Source organism: Phycodurus eques, chromosome 15, assembly GCF_024500275.1.
Source record: "Phycodurus eques isolate BA_2022a chromosome 15, UOR_Pequ_1.1, whole genome shotgun sequence".
In the NCBI taxonomy this organism is placed as follows: domain Eukaryota; kingdom Metazoa; phylum Chordata; class Actinopteri; order Syngnathiformes; family Syngnathidae; genus Phycodurus; species Phycodurus eques.
This window is the reverse complement of record NC_084539.1, coordinates 22,184,166-22,207,081: the sequence shown is the minus strand read 5'-3', so window position 1 is coordinate 22,207,081 and position 22,916 is coordinate 22,184,166. Positions and strand designations below refer to the sequence as shown.

At 42.5% G+C, this 22,916-nt stretch overlaps 4 protein-coding genes and 4 non-coding genes across 10 annotated transcripts; 7 read left to right on the top strand and 1 right to left on the bottom strand.

The window, feature by feature from the left end:
• The first annotated feature begins 54 nt into the window (after positions 1 to 54).
• rpl7a (ribosomal protein L7a) lies at positions 55 to 3,996 on the top strand. The gene is made up of 8 exons (XM_061698880.1): positions 55 to 140; positions 1,463 to 1,583; positions 1,985 to 2,134; positions 2,332 to 2,472; positions 2,883 to 2,962; positions 3,164 to 3,294; positions 3,438 to 3,507; positions 3,860 to 3,996. Exons 1-8 carry the CDS (start codon positions 138 to 140, stop codon positions 3,962 to 3,964), a joined length of 801 nt encoding a protein of 266 aa, XP_061554864.1. The 5' UTR covers positions 55 to 137; the 3' UTR covers positions 3,965 to 3,996.
• Positions 1,621 to 1,694, top strand: LOC133414274 (small nucleolar RNA SNORD24). Its single transcript, XR_009769980.1, has one exon. It is a non-coding gene; the product is annotated as a small nucleolar RNA SNORD24 (small nucleolar RNA).
• Positions 2,176 to 2,249, top strand: LOC133414275 (small nucleolar RNA SNORD24). Its single transcript, XR_009769981.1, has one exon. It is a non-coding gene; the product is annotated as a small nucleolar RNA SNORD24 (small nucleolar RNA).
• Positions 2,733 to 2,807, top strand: LOC133414272 (small nucleolar RNA SNORD36). Its single transcript, XR_009769979.1, has one exon. It is a non-coding gene; the product is annotated as a small nucleolar RNA SNORD36 (small nucleolar RNA).
• On the top strand, positions 3,003 to 3,080 carry LOC133414271 (small nucleolar RNA SNORD36). Its single transcript, XR_009769978.1, has one exon. It is a non-coding gene; the product is annotated as a small nucleolar RNA SNORD36 (small nucleolar RNA).
• A 55-nt stretch (positions 3,997 to 4,051) lies between the features above and the next one.
• On the bottom strand, positions 4,052 to 8,771 carry LOC133413938 (surfeit locus protein 1). Of its 2 annotated transcripts, XM_061698878.1 has the most exons (10): positions 8,654 to 8,771; positions 8,498 to 8,564; positions 7,623 to 7,741; positions 6,809 to 6,891; positions 6,543 to 6,734; positions 5,637 to 5,709; positions 5,384 to 5,546; positions 4,751 to 4,832; positions 4,654 to 4,686; positions 4,052 to 4,118 (listed from the first exon to the last, which is right to left on the bottom strand). In XM_061698878.1, exons 1-10 carry the CDS (start codon positions 8,711 to 8,713, stop codon positions 4,067 to 4,069), a joined length of 924 nt encoding a protein of 307 aa, XP_061554862.1. In that variant the 5' UTR covers positions 8,714 to 8,771; the 3' UTR covers positions 4,052 to 4,066. The 2 variants fall into 2 exon arrangements, with proteins under 2 accessions (XP_061554862.1, XP_061554863.1); XM_061698879.1 differs by lacking the exon at positions 4,052 to 4,118 and having other exon boundaries at positions 4,611 to 4,686.
• Positions 8,772 to 8,833: 62 nt separating this feature from the next.
• On the top strand, positions 8,834 to 11,485 carry surf6 (surfeit 6). 2 transcript variants are annotated; one of them, XM_061698680.1, is made up of 4 exons: positions 8,834 to 9,029; positions 9,551 to 9,721; positions 9,927 to 10,006; positions 10,572 to 11,485. In XM_061698680.1, exons 1-4 carry the CDS (start codon positions 8,939 to 8,941, stop codon positions 11,271 to 11,273), a joined length of 1,044 nt encoding a protein of 347 aa, XP_061554664.1. In that variant the 5' UTR covers positions 8,834 to 8,938; the 3' UTR covers positions 11,274 to 11,485. The 2 variants fall into 2 exon arrangements, with proteins under 2 accessions (XP_061554664.1, XP_061554663.1); XM_061698679.1 differs by having other exon boundaries at positions 9,924 to 10,006; positions 10,572 to 11,482.
• Positions 11,486 to 12,120: 635 nt separating this feature from the next.
• LOC133414142 (uncharacterized) lies at positions 12,121 to 22,640 on the top strand. Its single transcript, XM_061699289.1, has 26 exons — positions 12,121 to 12,361; positions 12,461 to 12,519; positions 13,339 to 13,486; positions 13,668 to 13,817; positions 13,899 to 13,985; positions 14,242 to 14,364; positions 14,452 to 14,572; positions 15,034 to 15,110; positions 15,267 to 15,356; positions 15,451 to 15,637; positions 16,053 to 16,129; positions 16,377 to 16,463; positions 16,547 to 16,608; positions 16,796 to 16,802; positions 17,892 to 17,996; positions 18,090 to 18,129; positions 18,924 to 19,037; positions 19,281 to 19,440; positions 19,715 to 19,804; positions 19,881 to 19,930; positions 20,892 to 21,022; positions 21,121 to 21,193; positions 21,292 to 21,390; positions 21,650 to 21,752; positions 21,822 to 21,969; positions 22,364 to 22,640. The coding sequence occupies exons 1-26, from the start codon at positions 12,293 to 12,295 to the stop codon at positions 22,427 to 22,429; spliced, it is 2,523 nt and encodes an 840-aa protein (XP_061555273.1). The 5' UTR covers positions 12,121 to 12,292; the 3' UTR covers positions 22,430 to 22,640.
• Positions 22,641 to 22,916: the final 276 nt, after the last annotated feature.

Genomic DNA, 22,916 nt, shown 5'->3' with positions numbered 1-22,916 from the left:
GTATTCGGGAATTACTCGAGAGCAGTTTTATAATCTGATGTCAGATCGGTTGATCGGGACCAGGTTGCCCTCCTGCGAAGCCTCGCGGTATTTCTGTTTCCCAGCAGGCTTTGCTCCTCCTTTCTGCCTGAACCGACATGGTGAGTGCACAGTCGTCTATTGTCAGCGATTATCTCCGAGTTGTATCTGTCGGCATCCTTGTCTCGCGAAAGCATTTTGTGCCGTAAAGTTTGACACAATATCACGCGTCCCCCCCCCCTGATGTTACACGTTGTTATTTGTCGTCGCAGTTCGCTTTGTATTTTTGTGAGCCTCCTCGGCAGTTACCGGTGCTAGCAGTCCTATGGCCGCTCGCTTCAATGCTAAGGCTAACATGGTGAAAACGCGTGTTTTTTACGTGGATTCATTTTTTTTCCTCTTCACTTTTAACCACTGCTACGTTGACATTTTGTTTCGTTTAAACGCTGCTTGGCTTTTCGAAGCAGCTAAGTTAGAGGCTCCCCTAATAAAAGTCCGACGTGGCCTGCTACTAAGCTCGGAAATTGTCAAGTCTCTCCGGTGAGTAAATGCAAGCCGTCCTTCATCTTAATATAGTGAAATGCAATCGTTAGAGTTAGGCCTAACTGCTGTCTGATAGTTTTTTGTAAAGGATTTTTTTTTGACCAATTTGACTCATTTGTGTCTTGCTCACTTTTATAGGTATTATCCCGATGTAGTTGCTACTCTACTTAGGAACTACTTGGTTTCCTCAAGCGGGTCGTGTTTTGAATTGTTAAAATTGTTAATTTGCTGGAAGATGCCAGTTTTTGGTAAGCTTGACCAGGGCTTCACCTCACACACACTGAGGTTTTTAATTAGAGCCGGGTGAGTATCGATATATCGGGCTGATACCGGCCTTATTTCAAGTTATGGGGGACTCGTAAAGGCTGCTGATACCAGCCTCTGATACCAGCCTCTGATACCAAAGGCAAAAAAATGTCCTTGCCAATAGTTAGTGCCTACACTGGCCGTTTGACACATCAGCAAATCGTGTGAGTCAAAAATAAAGGTCATGGTTTGCATTTGCCATTGAGTTAATCGAAATTGTATGTCTCGAAAGTATTAGTGGTATCGGTGAGTATGCAAGAGTGAATACTCATACTGTTATTGGTCTGAGAAAAAGTGGCATGAAGATCCCTATTTTTAATTACATAAAATGCAAACTGATGCTGTGTTTCCAGTGTGGCGTGAACTTAGCATGGTTGGCCTTGTGAACATATTGCAAACCACGTTATAGCCAGTGCAGCCTGTCCAAGTGTTCGTAAGGCAAATGTTTTTCAGAAGTAGGTTAGTGGCTGTACTTTAAAGAGTTGAGGTCATGAGTTTGACGCTTGCGATGTATGAAGTCGAGTCTGTCGATACCAAATGATGTTCATTTATTTGGATTTGTTCTGACTGCGTGCCATTAATTCTTGTTCGCCAGCCCAAGGGAAAGAAGCCAAAGGGGAAGAAGGTGGCACCCGCCCCTGTGGTGGTGAAGAAACAGGAGGTCAAGAAAGTGGTCAACCCCCTCTTCGAGAAGAGGCCAAAGAACTTCGGCATCGGTGAGTTGACTGATGGCAAAAGAGAACCGAAACGGTGCGCAGATGATGTAAGCGAATATTTGCTGTCTTACCACCACTGAAGACAACCTTCCCACCAAGATCGCTGATGCGCATTCCGTACTCAACGTGTATGGAAAGCGTTTGAGCATTTAAGATCCTTGATATCCGGTTTAACGTCTATGTACTGCTACGCTCTTTGTCTTCGCTAGCTCTACACCTCGGCAAATTATCGACAGATCCGATAAAGCCGATCAGATCGGTGTAGTCTTCTTATTAGTGAGCGCAAAGTGTACTAGTACATGCATGTCAAGGATATCGACTAAATGCTCAAATGGCTTTCCATAGACGTTTCCCCCGTGGGTTTGCAGTACGACATGTAACCGCCCCTCCCCCTCGCACAGGCCAGGATATTCAGCCCAAGCGTGACTTGACGCGCTTTGTGAAATGGCCTCGCTACGTCCGTCTGCAGAGGCAGCGCGCCATCCTCTACAAGCGCCTGAAGGTGCCCCCCGCCATCAACCAGTTCACCCAGGCCCTGGACAGACAGACCGGTACGTCTCTGCCACTTGCCCCGTCAACTCTTCCCCATCCTCGCAGATGATGTGAATGCAATATTTGCTATCTTAACACCCTTGCTGACATTTTTCCACCAAGATCACTGATGCTTCCTCTGGACGCCCCATCTACCAGGATTCGACTGGTACGCGAATTGACATCACGTTCCTCCATGTTTGTGTCCCTCCCACAGCCACGCAGCTGTTCAAGCTAGCGCACAAGTACAGGCCCGAGACCAAGCAGGAGAAGAAGCGGAGGCTGCTGGCCCGCGCTGAGCAGAAGGCGGCCGGCAAAGGAGACACCCCCACCAAGAGGCCCCCCGTCGTGCGAGCAGGTAAGCGACAAAGAACGCAACCCGAATTTGAGGCCTCGTCCACGCGTACACGGGAATTTAAATATCACACTGACTCAAGTTGCCAATCTTGTGGCATGCTGCTGGTCTACTTTAAGCATGTGAAGTGCCACCTATTCACATCACAGAAATGAGACAAATGGTTGAAACAAAAAGCTTTTATTCTTATTGCATCAACAGGTTTTCAATCAGCCCGTGTTGTGTGGACCTGGCCTCAAGTGTTCGACACAAAAGTGGCCTGAATGCACTGATGTGACTTGAATTTCTTCACCTGAGATTCATCCTGATGTTTTATGAGCTTTTTAACCCTGAGCACTGGCCTGAAAAGATCCTCTGAAAAAACCTTAACACACCGAACGTTACCTTTTTAACATGAAGTCGTTCCCCTCTAGGCGTCAACACCGTCACGTCTTTGGTGGAGAGCAAGAAGGCCCAGCTGGTGGTGATCGCCCACGACGTGGACCCTATCGAGGTGAGCGTACGGAATCTCGGGCGCTTGGAAGCCGTTTTCTCGGCAATGATGTCTGAATTTCTTCACCTGAATCGTCCCGTGTGGATCAAAACATACGAGCTTTTTAACCCTGAGCCAAGAGACCACCCCGATCCCAAAAAATGTGAGAACTGAGTCATGTCCTGGAAATACTAAGCTGGAGTTTTCCTGTTCCGCTTGTAGTTGGTGGTCTTCCTGCCCGCGCTGTGCCGCAAGATGGGCGTCCCCTACTGCATCGTGAAGGGCAAAGCTCGCCTGGGCAAGCTGGTGCACCGGAAGACGTGCACCTCGGTGGCCTTCACGCAGATCAACCCGTAAGCAAATAATAAATCACTTTCACGCGGTTTCCAATTTGAAATGGGTCTGAAATCTCCGAGCTTAATGTAGCATGGAAATGTACTGGAAATTTTCCGGCCCCTTGCAACGCTGTTCACGCATTCTGCCTTTTTTTCCCCAGTGAGGACAAAGGTGCCCTCGCCAAACTCGTAGAAGCCATCAAGACTAACTACAACGACAGATACGATGAGGTGAGACTTCATCACTGAAGTTAAAACTTACTGTTAATCACTTAAAAGTGGCATTTACTCACTGTATAGTGAGGAGGCAATGATGAATGACTGCGTTCGGAATCATTCACTCATCAATACGAAGGGATTTTCAGTGGACATTTTAGGGACTAACTAGGTCTGCTTTATAAAAATCTCTTTTTAGTGAGTAGGGAATGATTCTGAACGTAGCGACTGCGTTCGTAATTATTCACTCATTCCCTAATCAACACTAAGGGATTTTCAGTACATCGTCGCCCTTTATAGTGAGTAGGGAATGTGCGAATGTTTCCTAACACAGCCTCAATGTGGCCGTTTTCTTGTCGTTTTGCAGATCCGTCGTCACTGGGGGGGCAACATCATGGGCCCCAAGTCCACCGCTCGCATCGCCAAGTTGGAGAAGGCAAAGGCCAAGGAGTTGGCAACAAAGCTTGGTTAAACTGTTTGGAGTAATAAAAGTTTATGTTCTAACATTGGGACTGCTTTCTTTTATTGGCACGCCTGATGAGTAAGGCATTTATTTTTCAGCAATGGCAACAATTCATGTGATTTCAAGTCCAACCCCTGAGCTTGCAATTTCAATCACCAACTTCCTGTGAAATGGACCAAACAAACAAAAAAAAACCATTCGTTTAAGTTGCTAGTCTGCTGAAAAGTAATCTTCAAAAGCATTTGAAAAATCTGGGGGGGGGTTTCACAGCTGTTTCCAGCAATTTCATCACATCAAGAGGGCTTTTACATTTTTTGTAAAATACCGCCATGTAAAAAAACTTGGCGCGACTCTTATTTCTTAAGTGAGGCTATTTTTACTTGTGTGTGTGCCCTATGTGGAGCATTTAATTACACCAAATGTTTTTTTTAGAGCACACGCCTTTAGTGTTAATTTCCACAAATTGAAACATTTCGTAACCACTCGTACAGATTGGGACAGAATCGAGAAACATCCCATTGGAGTAAAGGCTTTTTTTTTGTTTTGTTTTGTTCCTACAGCGTCTATTTCCTGAATGATTCCCAAGCACTGCCATCAGTTATGCCGTGGGAAATGAGCCAATGTCACATAATTGCAAATAACAGACAAACTCAGCTGACACATTTTACACTTTAATCTTCTTGATGAATTTTGCATACCACATGTAAGCGGTGGTCGCGCACAGGCCGTACCTGAAAGAAACAAAAGTGTATCAAATTAAATCAAGTACACTGCTACTACTAAAAAGTTACCTACCAGGTGATGATGTACTGCATGTGTTCATTCCTCAGCGTCACCCTCGTCTGCCCGCCGACGGGCCCGCCTGGGATGGTGCTGGCTGTAATATATTTACTCTTTTACAGAATTTGTATCGGAAAAATACATATTTCACGCAGTCATGACCAGCGGTGGTAAAAGTACTCTCACTGTGGACAGAAAGCAGAAGTACAAATACTACTTGTGTAAAATAAGACTCAAGTACCTGTACTACTTCAACTCTGTTACTTCAGTAAAAACAAAAGTAGACCTGTAGACTCTGAAATGTACGCAGGTGCCAAGATGTTCCTTGTCACCAATATTCCAAAAGATGGTGGCAAAGCACTACTTTTGTCTAAATGAAGCTCCTCAAGTGCCTTCAATATAGTTTCTGGGCACCAACAAGATAGGAAAGCCCTATTTTCATCTAAATTCTCCTCAACTCACTTCACCGGCACAAAATACCACAAGTAAAAATACGTTTGTTTGTTTTTTTGCAAAGAACAGAAGAAAGGTTCCCCCCCCCCCCGCTAAATCAGCAGATGCCGAACCAAGAATACTCAGGGCTTCAGTACAGGAATGCGAATGCACTTTGTTACTTCCCACCGCTGGTCACGTGATACGTCACGTTACCGAAGTCGGCATCGATGAACATCGGTTGCGCTCCCGTCACGTCCGACATGGCTTCTAGGTCGCGGTAGTGCCATCGGTTCCTGTCGGGGTCGTTGTTGGGCATGAAGGGTTTGCGGGTCTCCGTCAGCCGGACAACCCCGACCACATCCACCTCGTCCTCCACCTGCGTGAACACGTTCCTCGCTTAGATAAAACATCCAGTGGTTTAAAAAAATAATAATAAATTGTTGTGGGGGTGGTGTGGATTGCTCACCTGGCCTTTCATCCTGCTCTCCGGTTTAATTTTCTGCTTGGGGACGTAGCCTCTGTTCACCAGGATGGTGATGCTGAAGACATGATCAGTGGTACTTTGACACACTTTACAAATTCAACAAAATTCATAAAATTCAATCGATTTTTAATGAATTGTTGTTTTCAGATATTGTTTTATGTTACAGTATTACATTTTTAATTAGTGGTGAATATTCATAATAAATACTTTTTTTTCATGTTTTAATTGCATAAAATGCAAATTTCAAAGAACTTTTCCCATGAAGTTATTTTGGTATATTTTGTGTTACATTTTAAAAGTTATTTTTAAATACGTTGTATTACATTTGTAATGAGCTTTTTAAAATAAAAGTTTAAAGTATTTTTAAAGGTTATTGTATAACTTTTATGTACCTTTTCCAATTGACTTAATTGTTCCTAATTACAAATTTTTAAGTGAACTATTTTTAAATACAAAAACAAAATCTAATTTTTTAATGTGTGAATTATTTCAAACCACATAATAAATATATTTTTTTTCATGAATATTATTTTGGATCGTTTTTTTAAAAAAAAATTTGTATAATTTTCTTTAAGTCTTTTCATCAAGTATTTTTAAATATTTTGTTAACTTAAAAGTCAATAAAATATTGACTTAATAGAATAAACAAATATTTTATTACTGTCTCAAGGTTCACCGAAAATAGCAATGTGCTAGCTAAAAATCTAGATTATTATTTTTTATTTGTTTTTTTTTATGCCTGTGTAGATTCTCTGTCATCCACGTCTTGCTAATCCGCAAAGGTGGAATGGCGTTACCTGGACTTTTCTTGTTTTCTGAAAACATGACTTGGTCATGCTATTAGGCTAACGATTTTACAAGTGAATTTGTGACTCGTATGCGTGTTACCCGAGGTCCGTGCAGTGAAACGGCGTGACCACGTTGGCGCCCGTCTCGCCGCTGGACGAGAGCCGTCCCGCCTCCCTGGCCTCCTTCTCGGGGTCGACGGGCGAGCGCGGCAGGACGTACAGCTCCTTGTCGTGCTGGTAGCGGCCACGCGCTCGCACCCGCCTGTACTCCAGCCCCGTCAGTTCCAGGGGGCTGCGGAGAGGCGACGTTAGGACGGTTCCCGGCGGCCCCCGTTTCCCGCAAGCGTCAATAGGCGCCGCACTCACTCGACGGGCAGCGGAACGGGCTCGGCCGCGGTGAGTCTGGTCAGATCGTCGATCAGCTGCAATTTCCACTGGCGACGCTTCACCTTGGTGGACAAAAACAAAAACAATGCGGACGCAAAGGACATAAGACAACAAGATATGAAGATGACAAATATATTCATCAATTTTTTAAAAATAACTAATAACTACATTTTCTAGATGGACAAAATAATTTTAAAAATGTTTTAATCAATTGAAAAAATATATCTATATTACATAAATATATAAGGTGTCTCACAAACAAGTTGAAAATGTCTATAAATTAAGTTATATGAAAATAAATGTTTATTTATGCTTTTAAATGAAATCATTTGAAAAATTATGACCTACTGTTATCTTAAAATATTTTCTTTCTTAATAATAAACGTTTAATGATTTGTTTCATTATATTTCTTTACTTTGTTAAATTACAAAAATATGTTTACTGATTTATATTTGAATATTCTTATATAATTGTACATGTACAAATGAAATATGCTTTTCAAAAATCGTTTTTTAAAATATATTTTTAGATTATTATTTGAATTTCATTTTGAACATTTTATTTAAGAATGATCTTTTATTGAATTGTTCTTTTAAAATATTTGTACATTATTATATCTTTATTTGCTATTTGATACTAAATTTAAAATACCTTTAATGAATTGTTGTGATAGAAGATATTTATATCGTATTTTTATTTACATTTTCAATGTATTTCCTTCCAAAAATAATCAACTATTCGAAACATTTGTATATTTAAAAAAAAAAAATGGGATGGAAAGAAAGTGCGTACCTGCCAGGTACCGAGGCCAAAGGTGGCGGCCGGGATCAGCAGCAGGAACCATTTTAGGAAAGTATCTTCTCCGGTCGCCGCCACTGAATTGGACGAATGCCGCCGTACAATCCACCGGGCTGGAGAATGTATAGTAAGCATAAATTCATATTCATAACCCTTTGACTATTATTTATACATCAGTGACATGAAATCACACCATGACATTGCCATTTTGTAATTGTTTTGGAAGAATATAAGAGGATTATTGGAACAATATCATTATTATGCCACCAATTTTAAATTCAGCCTTAATGCCGTGATTCCTAAACATTGGGCTGTGGGAAATTATCCAATTCCACTTAATTGCGCTGAAAATGATTATTATTTGCTACCAATAATGTATTTTTATTCATCTGTCTATGCCGGTGACGTACAGTGACAGGAAGAACAATGAAATGCTCTTTCACAAGATGGCAGAAGGCACAATTAACTCGTGTATCCACCAGAATAATAAATGTGTTCAATTTCAGAGGACCACATTTTACAGAGGAAGTACTGAAGTACAAATACTTTGTTACTGTCCTTAGGTAGTTTTTTCAGCCATATGTACTGGAGTATTTAGTTTTCGAACTAAACTTTTACTCCCAAAATTTTAAATTCAGATATCTACTTTCTACTCTTTACTTTGTCAAATTAATTTCTACTTTTTGTATTTAGATACATTTCAGACTGTACTTTTATTTTACTTTAGCTTAAGTGCAGGAGGTGAAAAGGTACTCTTACTTTTACCTGAATTTTCTTTTACACAAGTATCTGCACTTCTCGTGTGAATACTTTTTACTTTTACCTTTTTTTACAGCGTATTTTAAAGACATTTGAAAGAATTACAGTACCATCTGTACGTGTGAAGAGAGGCGATCTATGCAGATAAAGAGTTCTCTTGACGTGAACGACATTCGTCTGCAAGTACATTCATTTGCCAAACATTTGAAGAAGAAAGAAAAACATGATTGCTCATTGTGAGTGGGTTTTTTTTTCAGACAACTTACATTTTTTAAAGTCGCTAACGCTCTGTTGTAGAAGACCAGCCGCGTTTTTAGCGAATACATCCCGACACAGTTTAGCCTATTGGGGCAGCTACGTAAAGGGCATGTTGCTATGCTAATGGTAGACGCGGGGATGTATTTTGGTGTTACTACTTCCGGTACCTTACATTCCGCGTCCGTCACTTTTATTCTTCCCTCCTCCGCACGCGTGTTCAGATGTGTTGCTTATTTAATGGCATGGCGGCTATTTTATTATAAAGAATTGTTGTTTTCCCCTTTCATTTAGACATGGATCTCGCCGCGAGGGACTCGTACATCCAGAAATTGACGAGTAAAGTGTTAAATCCGCGGGAACAGGAACCAAAGAAGAGGCCATTCGGTAACGTTTGGTGATATTTTTGATTATGACAATAAGTCTTTCTTTAAATTATAAGTAGGGTGGAAAGGATGAATTTGCTAATATAATTTAAATTACATCAACCAGCTGTACTGATTTTGAAGGCACTGGCCATATTAGATTGACATGGCAACAGATCAGATAGACAGAAATCTGATTGGACCCAAAAAAAAAAAAATGAAGAGAATAGACTGTTGGGAATGATTTAATACAATTTCTTGGAACAAATATTAGAATTTAGCTTGTAAATGTCGGTCAGTGTTTCTGATAGTGTCAGCCATCAGAAAAGATTTCACTCGATTGCAAAGAAAGATTGGCCTTCATCTATTCCGATCCTTATACTAGAGAGAAACTGAACCAACCTGAAGGATCCATCTCATTCCACCGGTATCTCTCCATCATTTTCAACAACATTAGTTTCCATTTTCTGAGTTATCCGCCCACTCCCATGTGAAAAATTACTCAAGGCTTTTTTTTTTTTTTCTCTCCCCCCTTTCTTTCAGCTCATTTTAAGGGCCAGAAGGGTACCGGTCCACCGCAAAAGAAGAAAAAGAGTAAAAAGAAATCACTCAAAGATGAGATGACGCGCACTGCGACACCTGTGAACAAGTCCAGGCCAGCATCAGCACACAACGGACACTTGAAAGTGAACGCAACACAAACAGCAGACGAAGGTACACAAAGTTGGTGGAAGATTTTCTTCCTCTTTAGCTTTTTTTGGGGTGGGGGGCATCAGTAATATTAGTAGCAGTGACTACTTCACTGTGATGTCCTCCTGTCATTTCTTATGAGAAAGTTTGTTTGGAAATCCAAACAAATTGGAGGTTTTCTTGTTTGTCAAATTGCAATGTGTTTTTTTTCTTTCCGTCTCTGAAGTAGGAAATGTGAAGGCCAGCTTTTCCACCGTCGACGTTCTACGGCGGAGGCTGCACGAGAAGATTGAAGAGGCGAGAGCACAGGTATGAAGATGGCGAGTGGTGGGGAATCTCCACAAGAGAGGAATAGACTGAAATTTAAGGGAGAACCTAAAAAGCACTATAACCTTTACAGGTGAGTTTAATTATTGATTGACTGTTGAATGTTTTAGTACTTTTTGCACAACTTGCTGTTCTCTAACAAGGAGATGAATGGTAACGTGCACAACAGGTGTTTGGTCCTTGAATGAACCAATAAATTGCCGCACTTCCGTGTCAAATCATCGCCAAGCCCGACTATTTCTTTCTTTCATGGAGGACTACACAAATCTGAGAATATTTACTGTTGAGAGGCTGAAAGTCTGAGGATTTGGACAATTTTAGGATGAACATCATCTCTAAATGATTAATCGATTATCAAAATAGTTGTCGCTTGATTTGAGAATCTATTATTGTCAATTAATTGTTGCACCATCGGTCTGGAAGGTGTCCCCCACAATAAAGGATGGAGGGTTCACCGCAACGTGAAAGATACAATTCCCGATCCGGCGAGCTATGAAATGCCAAAGAAATCCTCAATATGACGCACGTGTTATTTCATTTGTGTCAGGCGGCCCCCAAGGAGGCGCTATCAGAGGCGGTCCAGGCCAAGCGAGCCAAGCGGAAACTAGAGCGCGAGCGCAAGAAGAGAAAGAAGAACGAGTTCCGTCTGAAGAGGCTGGCCGAAACCAAAGCGCAAAGCGAGCAGGTCGAGGTGAAGCGGGAGGAAGAGGAGCAACGGGAAAAGGCCCCGGCTGCCGGCAAACGACAGGAAAACGCCATCATCTTCAACACGGTGCAAACGGTGGAGGAGGAGTTTGTGGACAAGGCGCTGAAGAAGAAGGCCAAGAAGCAGCGCATCAAGGGCCAAATCACGCCGCTGTCGGGGCGCAACTACAAGCAGCTGCTGAGCCGCGTGGAGGCGCGCAAGGACAAACTGGACAAGCTGCGGGAGAAGGACGAGGCCAAGGCCCGGGAGGTGGAGACCAGGATGAAGTGGACCAACTTGCTGTACAAGGCCGAGGGCGTCAAGATCAAGGACGACGAGGCCAAGCTGCGCGCCGCACTGGCCAACAAGGAGAAGAAGCACAACCGCCGCAAGAAAGAGTGGGCCGAGCGCAGCCAGGCCGTCGTGGAGAAGTTGCAGAAGAGGCAGGACAAGCGGCGCAGGAACATCGAGCAGAGGAAGAACGCCAAGGTGGAGAAGAATAAGAAGAAGGCCAGGAAGAAGGGCAGAATTCTGCCCGAGGACTTGAAGAAAGTCAGCCTGTAGTCGGAAAGTGCTTCCCATCTTTCGTTCGATGGATCGTGTGACACAAAATGCTGACTGATTTCATACTAAAGACAAAATCATCCAAAGAGCGAGCGTGTCTTTGAGTTTTTGTGTGGGGGATTTTTTTGTCTTGTCTTTGTGCGCATTTGATTGTTTGTGTGCGAGTACATTTGAACGCGTGTCTTTGTTCAGTGTAAATTTGTGGGGGGGTTTTTGTTCGAGTGTGTGTGTTTTGTCTTTTGAAGGTTGAGTGTGTTTTTTTTTTTTGTGTTTTTGAGGAAGTGTGTGTACTTTTTCGCTCTACGGTGTGTCGTGTGTGAGCATGTCTGAGTGAGTGTTTGTGTACCAGCGGGTTTGTGTGTCTCTCTCTTTATTGAGCGCGTGTGTATCCTTTGATTTTGTTTTTAATTTTTTTTTTTTTTAAACGTAAAAATTCAGGCTTTAGGCTCAAAAATGTAAAGTATTTTTAATTTTATTATTTCTTGGGAATATTCCTTTGATGAACCAGCGTACGTTAAGCTATCACGCTAAGGAGAATGGTAATAAAGGAATATCAGAAATGTTTAATAATACATTTCATCTTGTGTATTACAGCACTAGTGGCAAAATGTATTACTATAATTCCTCTATTCATATTATTTACCACGTACTCCCCGGCCCATCTCGCTCCGCCCCATTCCGGAAGTGCTAAGAAAAGTAACAGGGATGAGGCAAAATAGAATATATATATATATATTAATAGACAAGTACATGTATTCGTTTCACTTTACGTAGTACACAGGCCGTCGCAAAGTATTTATTACTTTTGTGGGGGGTTACGACGACGTCTCCTGAGCATCTTGCCCCGCCCATCCCGGAAGTGCGAATCAAAACAAACGAAGGTGGAAAGTTCAGAAACTCCCACAGCGGCCCCTCTAATTCGAAAACATAAAACAGCTTCGTCGGTTTCAGACAAACAGTAGTTTGCACTACACGTTCTTTCTAAAGACACTGTTAACTTAGCCACGGTTCTCTAACCGATGAGAATAACCATCGGGAATCTTGTGACCGCGAGTCGCCGCGCTACCACTCTTCGGAAGTTCCCAAAGGTGCGTGACGGTGTGAAATGAATCGCTTGTGGTTGACCTTTGGCATAGTGCTTCTCTGTGTTGTTTTGCCCCTTCGTTTCTCTTGCCTCCCTCCCACAGACGACCATGTCGCGAAGGCTTCACGCGAGCAGGACCGAAGGAGTCGACAAAAACGTTTGGTAAGAAACAGCCAGGAGGTGCGTGACTCTTCGACGACAACAACAAAAATATAACATCGTCGTTATTGATAATTTGCCACGGCAGTCGTGATTTGTCGCACCGCGTGTTCGCTTGCAGGCTTTTTATTTGTTACTGTAAAACTGACACGTAGAAGAAAAGAAAATCAAACAATGTAAATGTAAACTACAAAATGTTCCACCGCACCATATCATTTCGTATGAAGTAGTTTAACGCAAATTAGCAGAAAAACAAGCAAAGCATATAACAATACTCACAGCCCTACAGTGGATATAAAAAAAGTCAACACACCCCTGCTCAAATTTCAGGTTTTTGTGGGGAATTTTTTTTTTTCAAAACTTTATCGCTCTCATTAATGTGAGCTATAATCTGTACAACTCAGTGGGGAAAAAAGGCAATATTTGCATAGATGTTACAGCAATTCTAAACCTTCAAATAATTTATACTTTAACACACAAGGCGCAGCAGCACATACAAACAGAGCAGACAACAATACTCACAGGCGTATATTATCTCTGCTGTGGGAACAACAAATATTACTAGTTGGGGACCTTCGCTGCCTCTTAATCCTGCTCCAAATTATATTGCATCTCTTCCAGTAGAGCTCGGTGCTGCCCGTCATGTTGTGGCACAACGTGGTACTACACTGCAGGCACGCCCTCTATATTCAGACTTTTCCGTATCGTGTAAAAACCCATCAAAAGGATTGCTTAAAAATGTGCGATATAGTGGGGGAACGCGCTATTGTATTCGATTAGCAGACACATTGTGGCATTAACGGCGTTTTTCGCATCCACCAGGGTGGAGTTCACCCAGCTGGCGTCCGACTACAAAGCCGTCAACCTCGGGCAGGGTTTCCCGGACTTTGCCCCTCCCGAATTCATCCAAGATGCCTTCTGTGAAGCCCTGCGCGGCGGTCCCTCCATGCACCAGTACACACGTGCCTTTGTGAGTACGCTAAGGCTGTGTTGGGAATCACGCCCTGTCCTCTAGAAAGAAAAAGTGACTTTTCGTGGACTTTTTAGTGAACCATGTAGGACACAATATAAAAAGTAGCATAAAATGTTCATTCGCTTTTCCCTAAATCCCCTGGTGCCATTTTGGTACTTTTCGCTGTCTCCCTCCTCAGGGACACCCACGGCTGGTAAAGAGTCTGGCCAAATTCTTCAGCGGCATCGTGGGACACCAGATCGATCCCATGGAGGACGTCCTGGTGACGGTCGGTGCCTACCAGGCGCTCTTCTGCGCTTTCCAGGCACTGGTGGACGAGGGAGACGAGGTGGCGGCTCGTACTGAAGGCGAACCGTCATTCTGCGTGAATATTTTCAGGGGGGTAAATGTACCAATGTGGCCCCTCCAGGTGATCGTCGTGGAGCCTTTCTTTGACTGCTACCAGCCCATGGTGAAGATGGCCGGCGGGAAGGCGGTGTACGTCCCTCTGAGGCCAGTAAGTGCCTTAAACTGTCATCTCAGGAGGATGTATTTTTGTTATTGCCAAAAGATGCCACAAGATGACTCCAAAGGAATACCTTTCCATTAGACATGGTCTGAGTGAGGTTTTCAGCAAATAACAGTAATATCTGTATGTCATCATATGAGGGCATATTAACATAATAATGACACATTTGTATAGCCCTCGTCATTGGCTTTAATTTGAGCTCTGACTTGATGTGGTTGTTGATCTCTGTTCTTCACCCTCACAGAAAGCGGAAGGCGCCGTCCTGTCAAGCGGCGACTGGGTCCTGTCCACCGACGAGCTGGCCAGTAAATTCACCTCGCGCACCAAAGCCGTCGTCATCAACACGCCCAACAACCCGCTGGGAAAGGTCACAACCGAAGCGGCGCTCGGTGCGCTCGGCCGGATTGCGAGCGCAGAGTCGTCATTTTGTCTTTGGACGTGAACGTGGTTGCAGGTGTACACGACGGAAGAGCTGCAAGTGATCGCCGACCTGTGCGTCAAGCACGACGTGCTGTGCTTCAGTGACGAAGTGTACGAGTGGCTCACCTACGACGGAGCCGAGCATGTGAAAATCGGTGAGGGGGAAATACTGCAAAAGAAATCACAATACCAGTAGATAAACACGCACAGTAGCTGTAGTACAAGATATATTTTCTGTCCAGACTATATTTTTGGGGGGTACAAATAAAAAAAAAAAAAAAAAAGAAATAATGTCCAGTTAAAAGTAAGTATTTCTACATTTCGTGATTTTCTTCAAATTTATAATTTTGGGGATAAAATGATGTATGTTTTTTAATACAATAAAATCCACAATAAAGCAAGCAACTTGACTGTGTTATTTTTACATTTTTAGGATTAAAACTACTTCAAAAAATAATACTAATAATAATGTCTATAATAAAACGAGTAACTGCATTTGGAGAGAATAATTTTTCATGAAGCATGAAGTCTCTTTATTTTTTTTATTGGGAATGTTCCCACATTTGTCTTTCCTTGTGTGCTGTAATGAGCCAAGTCTTTTTGGTTTTATCGACAGCCAGCCTGCCCGGCATGTGGGAACGAACTGTCACGGTCGGGAGTGCGGGGAAGACCTTCAGCGCCACCGGGTGGAAGGTGACCAACCAACCGGGGGGGGGGGGGCGTCACCTGTAAAGGTTGAGCTGCGTTTTCGGTTCATCCTGAAATTTCGCCCCAAAGACCAATAGCCCTAACGTTTTTGTGAGTAGTGTATGTGAGTGGCAATCACTTTTTTTTTTTTTCCTCCCCCAGGTGGGCTGGGCTATCGGCGCTGGAACCGTCATCAAACACATGAAGACCGTTCATCAGAACAGCGTGTACCACTGTGCCACCGCCGCTCAGGTGACGCCCACCACAATGAGGGCAATGGGAAATTGAAGCTGCTTTATTTCATCCTATTTTGGCCACCTCCCTTCCCTGCCCCCGCCCCCCGCAGGAGGCGGTGGCTCGCGGCTTCGAGCGGGAGTCGGAGGTGACGGGCTCCCCGGACAGCTACTTCCGCCAGCTGCCGGCCGCGCTGCACCGAAAGCGGGAGAAGCTGGCCAAGTGTCTGGAGAGCGTGGGCCTGAAGCCCATCATGCCACAGGGGGGCTACTTCATGATCACCGACATCTCCTCTGTCGGTGAGCGAGCACTTTGCGGCAAATGCTCATTTTTTGACTTGCCTAAATAGATACTGTTGATACCTAGCAAGAGAGAGAGAGCCTCAATCTGTGAGTCACTGACGCCCCCCCAACCCAAAAAGGTTAATAATTGCCAATAGATGACAGATGTCCAAATGAAGTCAAAATGTTGACTCTTGGTAAATGGTAATAAATATTTTAGTCACAGTTTAGTTCCTTAATTGAACTTAACTCCTTCACTATTCCTATCTTTTTATAGTTTAATAAATGTGATTAAGTACAATGTACTATATATACAGCATCAAACGCCTATACAGGCTCACTGTTCTGGGCGTCCTGAACTGAACCGACCTATGTATGCAACGTATACTGTCCCTGGAAAGGTCATTTTTGCAAAATGTTTCTTTCTCCACAGAGGTGGATCTCAATGACCCGAGCACAAAGGACGAATCCTACGACTTCAGATTTGTCAAATGGCTCATTAAAGAAAAGGTAAGTGTTTCATTTAAAGTATATTCAGATTTTGATTGATTAAATGGCACATTTTCCCCTAAGAAATAATAAAAATGAAATCAATCTGTCACCGTGGTAAAACGTTCCATGACACGTACAAAGCACACGTGTCGGGGGTTAATCCACTGATGCTCACTGAACTAGACTGGAGCGTCGACGCATTATGCTGATCAAATTCCGAACTTTTGAGGTTTCCACTGTAAGACGGTTTAATTGTGGTGCGCAGGGCTTAGCGACAATACCCGTGTCGGCCTTCTACAGTCCGGAGCACGGCGCAGACTTTGATAAATACATCCGATTCTGCTTCGTCAAGGTAAAATGCGCCGCGATTTTCCTTGTGATTTCCTTCGTTCTTGACGGTGGTTTAAACTCACCTTTTCAATGTTCCAATAAAAGGAGGACTCCACCCTGGACGCAGCAGAGGCCATCTTGAGAAAGTGGAGTGCTCCACGTGACACGTGACCTCGCTTCCTCCTGCCCGTCCGTCCACATTTGAACCCACTGATTGCTGTCTCTACATATATAGACACACTACCCACAAAAAGTGCGGGATATCGGGCTTCCGTGTTAAATTGTGTAACTTTCAATGCACTAAAACCTTTACGTGCATTAATTTTAGGTTCATCCTGAAATGTCATATTCCAGACTTTTTGTGAGTAGTGTATTTATCCAATGCGTCCTCGCTGTCTGAACCCTTTTTCCAATGAGCAAGCTGTGTCTTGCTCTTTAGTTTGTGTTTCTTTAATTGTGTCATCACTCAGGCTTTATGATTTTTATTGTGCAATGATTTTAATCTACTGTGAAAATATTAGATTTCAGTATTATAGTTTCCCTCGGGCCTTTAATTAAAATGAAATGTTTTTACCTGATTGAAAGTAACTAGCTTTTTAATGACATGTTTTGTTTTTAATAAATGGCAATAACTTGCTGTTCCAGTCGGGGTTGAATCTGCCTCTTAAATACCACCACTGTCACGTGTAAAATGCAATAGGACTGCCTGCGACTGTGTCACATACATCATCTGAAGCAGTTCACAATCAATATTTATAACATAATATCATAGTCACCAGAGATGCTGATTATCAAATGTATTATTGTGTACAGATCGCTTGCACATATGCTGTACAAGTCGAAGTTGCCTCTGAAAAAATGATGATGTCATCGAGGTCGTGCTTGCTGGTCTTGGGAGGATTAATTTGAAATCTGATTGGTTAAAGAAACAGTCCTATTACTACTATAGTTTAAGCTACATGGGGCAGCATGATTGATTCGGAAAGACCTGGGCTGATCAGTTTGACACGGAAACACTGAGAGGCTGAAATCTGATTGGACAAAAAAAATCGTAACATCCATATCCACTGCTGGTAGCAATACAGTCAAGCGTAATGCTACGAAATGAAGAGACTAGACTGTTGGTAAAATAATAATAATAATGTTTTCATGGAACAAATACTAGAATTCAAAATGTAAATGTTGCAGCACGGTGCTCGAGTGGTTGGCGCATCCGCCTTACTGCCTCTGACCGTCAGAATGGATGGATGTATTGTGGATGATTATAGGATCATATGAAATACGGTGTGTCCAAATGAAAACAACCAAGAGACCCGGTAGAAGTAAAACCTGATCAGATGTGATAAGACGCTGTCGAATTAAAAAGGAAAAGTTGGCCAAAATGTATTTATTCGTATTTGGTGGCGCCAACGCACTTTTAAGATAGTTTCCCAACCACTAATAAACGTAGAAGAAGAAGAAGGTGACCCGGAAGCAGGTAGATGTCACGTGTCTGTGTGAGCGAAACATGTCTACCGTTGTCGCTACGAAGAGACAACAAACGTCCTCCGCTCAGGTACTGAATAAATATGCCCTTTATTTTACTCACAAAAGAGCGTTATCAGGCCCTTGTGTCAACGTTTAATTGTGTTTTTCCATTTGTGTTCAGCCGCAGGAGAGAGTCGACTGGAAGAAAAGGAAAGCGGAAAGTGAGTAAACAGTTAGCCTAATGCTACTACATGCTCTGTTTAAAACGTGACCATCGAGTGAGATTTGTTTTTAAAAAAAAAAATTCGAGACTCAATGCATTTTTTTGGGGGGGACCGCCCCCACGCAAAAAAAAAAAAAAAAAAAAAAAAATATATATATATATATATATATATATATATATAAATTATAATTCCTGACTAGCGGTTTGTGATGTGATCTATGTTGCGGCCACTTTAAGATTTGACAAAACTACTCACATTTTGTACTCAAGTAGTAGATTAAAAAAAAAAAAAAAAAAAAAAGGCTTTGGTCATCAATCAAGAAGTAGAGTTTTTAAGTAAAAGTATTAAAGGCCAGCTTCTGAAATGTACCAAACAAAAGTAATTTTTTTTTAAAGTAAAAAAAAAATATATATATATATATATATATATATATATATATATATATATATATTTATATATATATATATATATTTTTTTTACTTTAAAAAAAAAACTACTAAAAATATATATATATATATATATATTTTTTTTTTTTTTTACTGCCAAAAATATGTAATACAAGGGTTGGGCGAGTACCAATAGCAGTTACCAGTATCAGGACGATACCGTATTTATATGAAGGTACTGGGTACTCGTGAATACTGCCGAAACCAGCCTGCGATACTTAAAGGCATAAAATCTAACATCAGGTCCTTCTCGCCAGTAGTTGGGGCTACAATGTGATGGTTTTTAAGAGTATCTTTCACCGGCTTGTGTCGAATCATTTTCTTCCCGCTGCCAACGTTGAACAGTCAAGGAGGCCAAGAAGCAGAGGAAGGAGGCCAAGCTGATCAAACAGCTGGAAAATCAGAAACAAAGAGAGGCGGCTGAGAGGGAGAACGCTGAGCAGGCGCACAACAAAAAAGGTAAATGGAAAAAAAATAAGGGAAGCTTGGAATGACAGTGAGTGCTTAAAGGAGACATTTTGTGCCCCCCCCCCCCCCCCCCCACACCAAATTTAAAACAGTTCCTCGGTGTCCTAATAACAACACAACCACATTAACTTTGCTTTGAAGTGCACAATATAACGTTACTCACAGGCATATATTCTTTATCCTGTATCCTATATCGTCCACTATATAAAAATCTAGAACATTTTGTGTCTGTAGGTCGAGCGTACACGGTGAGCGTGGCTCTGCCGGGCTCGGTTCTGGACAACGCTCAGTCCGCCGAACTCCGCACCTACCTGGCGGGACAGATCGCCCGCGCCTGCGTCATTTTTTGCGCCGACGAGATTGTCGTGTTTGATGAGCAAGGCGAAGATGTCAAGTGAGTTCCTCAGGGGATTTATTTATTTAAAAAAAAAAAAAAAAAAAGTGAAGTCTTCAGCTTTGGTGTGATATTTCAGGATAAACCTAAGGCACCACTGAACAGAATACTGTACGTGGAGCTTCAAAACCGCAAAGTTTCTGTCCTGTAAAGGTTCTTCCTCCGTTTTAAGTTCATCCTGAAATTTTACCGCAAAGCCCAACTTTGTCTAAAAAACAAAACAAAAAAAACATCACTGCATGAAAATGTATGTCGTTTTTGTTTGGTGGCACAGGAGCGTGGAAGGCGAGTTTAAAGGCGTCGGGAAGAAGGGACAAGCGTGTATTCAGCTGGCCAGACTTCTACAATACCTCGAGTGTCCCCAGTGAGTGTCAGAAAACTCAAACTGTGTTCATCTCTGCGCGCGGTTGTGATGAACACAAATTTCCTATCTGCGCCAGGTACCTGCGCAAGATTTTCTTCCCAAAGCATCAAGACTTACAGTATGCAGGTATTTTGCATTTTTTTCCTCTTGCTTTAGGATTTTTGGTGTTTTTTTTTATTTTTTATTTTTTTTTTTTATAAAGATTTTGAATAGAATAAATAGAATAGAACTTTGTCACGGGAACCATGGAAATGAGTTGGGTATATAAATATTTCTATAATATCCAACAGACTTAAAATGCAGTTGAAGTAAATTTTGTCATATAAAATCATTTCTTGCATTTGTTTTTGGTCTGCTTTTGAAAAAATGCTAGTTTTTGTAAATTGGGTGCAAATGTATCGAAATGTTTTAACATTGAACATTCCTCAGTTCAGAATTTTTAGTTTTTTGTTTGTAAATTCTGGAACACACTTTTTACCCCGTTTGTATCCAATTACTTGTAATGTTTGTGTAATATGTGATTATACAACTATTATAGTACAGTGGCGCCTTGACTTATGAGTTTATTTCGTCCTGTGACCACGCTCGTAACTTGAAACGCTCACATCTCAAATCATCTTTCCTCGATGAAATAAATTAAATGTCGTGAAACCGGTCCAGCGTCCCAAAAAACATCCAAATATTTGTCAAGCATTTTTTAAATTAAAAACAATTCCACAGTATTTTACTTTATAAAAGCATGCAGTCCTAAAATAATTTTATGGAATGTAAATAATTAAACAGTTTATGCATCATGATAATTCAATGGTCGTTGTGCTGCTCCTTCTGATGTGCGGGCCTTAGCCACTATGGGGCAGTATGACACATGGAGACATACAACGTAGATTTGACGATGAAAAACAGAAGGCGACCGTCACAACAAAGAAGGAATAATATTAGCTGTTGCAGGGGTTCAAGAATATGTATCTGTTGAGTATTGTTGTGAGCGCTGTTAGCCTACCTATGGCATTTTACATTGTGTGTTAGGAGACTTTTGTGAGATAAAGTTAATGCGTTAATGTTCCTTCGGTTTATTGGTGTCCTCCAGGACTGCTGAACCCTTTGGACAGTCCTCACCACATGAGGATCGACGAGGAATCGGAATACCGCGAAGGCGTCGTCCTCGACAGGCCCACCAAAGCGAGCAAAGGTTCTTTGGTCAAATGTGGCATGAGGAAGGTAATGACCAGGAACCGTAACGGGGAGGGGGGAGGTAGGGTCGTCGTCATTGCTCTTGCTGTTGCGGAAATGACCGCGTGACTTTTGTGCTCCCTCAGGAGGTTAAGATCGACAAACAGCTGCAGGCGGGACTGCGAGTAACTGTGCGTCTCAACGCGCTGCAGAAGCAAGGTGATGGTCACTTATATAAAAAAAAATTGTATATTTTCAAAAGATGCCCGGCAGTGTTTTGAAATCCCGTGTGTTCGTCCGTCTGCTTTGTCCTCCAGAGAGCAAAACGTACAAAGGGACGGTGGTGGCTCCTCACGTGCCCGTCACGGAAGCGGGGCTCTACTGGGGCTACAGCGTCCGCCTGGCGTCCTGCCTCAGTGGGTGTTCCCAAACTTCGTGAGCCCCCGTTGCCGCTAATTGTGATCTTTTTAAAACAAATCAATGCATTACCCTTTCCCTTGTGGAGGAAAAGAAATAGCCTCTACTGGATTGCATTTTAAGCTCATAATGAAATTTCCCCTGAAAATATCCTTTTGGTCAATAGCGCACATGTCATTTCCTTCCATTGGCCCCCTGGAAATTTGCTATGTGCAGTTATTGGTTTATTTTGCTTATTTGTACATTTTCCTTCCACAGGTGCCGTGTTCACGGAAAGTCCGTACGAGGACGGTTACGACTTGACCGTCGGGACCTCGGAAAAAGGCAGCCGCGTCGACGAGGCCTCGCTGGCGCCGTTCAAGTAAGCCGCCCGCCGCAATTCGCCACTGGTGCCGACGAGCTGTTTCTCATTGACGAGCAACATTTGCAGGCATCTTCTGGTGGTCTTCGGCGGCCTCCAGGGACTGGAGGCCAGCCTGGACGCCGACCAGAACCTGGACGTGCCGTGTCCCAGCGTCCTCTTCGACCACTACCTCAACACGTGTCCCGCCCAGGGCAGCCGCACCGTTCGCACTGAGGTGAGACACGCCGCGGAATACGGTGAAGCAGTTCAACCTTAACATCAGCGCCCATTTTTAAGCGTTTTTTTTAATGGGTTTCTACAGTATACAGGCAAGTTCCAAATTTAGAGTTGCCCATCTTCATTCTATATGTAATGCACATTTGCAATTCGGCATTTGCAAATTCCTCAACTCGTACGTAGTTCCTTGGCGCCGAGATGCTACAAGTTAGCAGAAACGTAATACATTCTAGTTTTTCAGCGAATAACGGAGGATATTTAAAAAAAAAAAAAAATACATCTGAAAATATGCACAGACTCACTGTCCTGAAATAAGTTAAAATGTGTTTAAAGTATGAAAGTAAAGTGTTTTCACTGTACATGAAAACTCAACCACTCGTCTTTTCATGCAGGAAGCCATTTTAATCTCCATGGCGACGTTGAGGCAGAAGATAGCGACCGCCTTTTCCAGTGCTTAAAAGATGTCACTGTTCCTTTTTTTCAATTTTTTATGAAATAAAAATGTCCTCAAAATCTGTATCACTCTTAACACTTTTGACACAAACCTTCACAAAGACATTGGTGGGTTTTCTGCCCTCCACTAACGTGTATGTGTTCACTGTGATGGGTTAAATGCAGAGAACAAATGTCGTGTTCATGACAATAAAAGGTGATTCTTCTTCTTCCTCACTGTGTAGTGTCCCTGAAATCACCTGGGTAGAGCAGAAGTCGGCCTACTTTTGTGCTCAGGGGCCACATAGTAGTATTAGTAGCGTGTAAATGTCAACTAGTGCAGCCCCCCCTTACTAGTAACATGTAATTGTCCTATTAGTGTGCAGAAAAGTCACACAGTAGAGCTTTTCCAGGATGCTCTCAATAGGGTTGAGGTCAGGGAATGAGTTTTCAAAATCATGAACTCAGTCTATAACAACCGAAAGGTACGCAGGAAAAATTGTCAAGACGAAT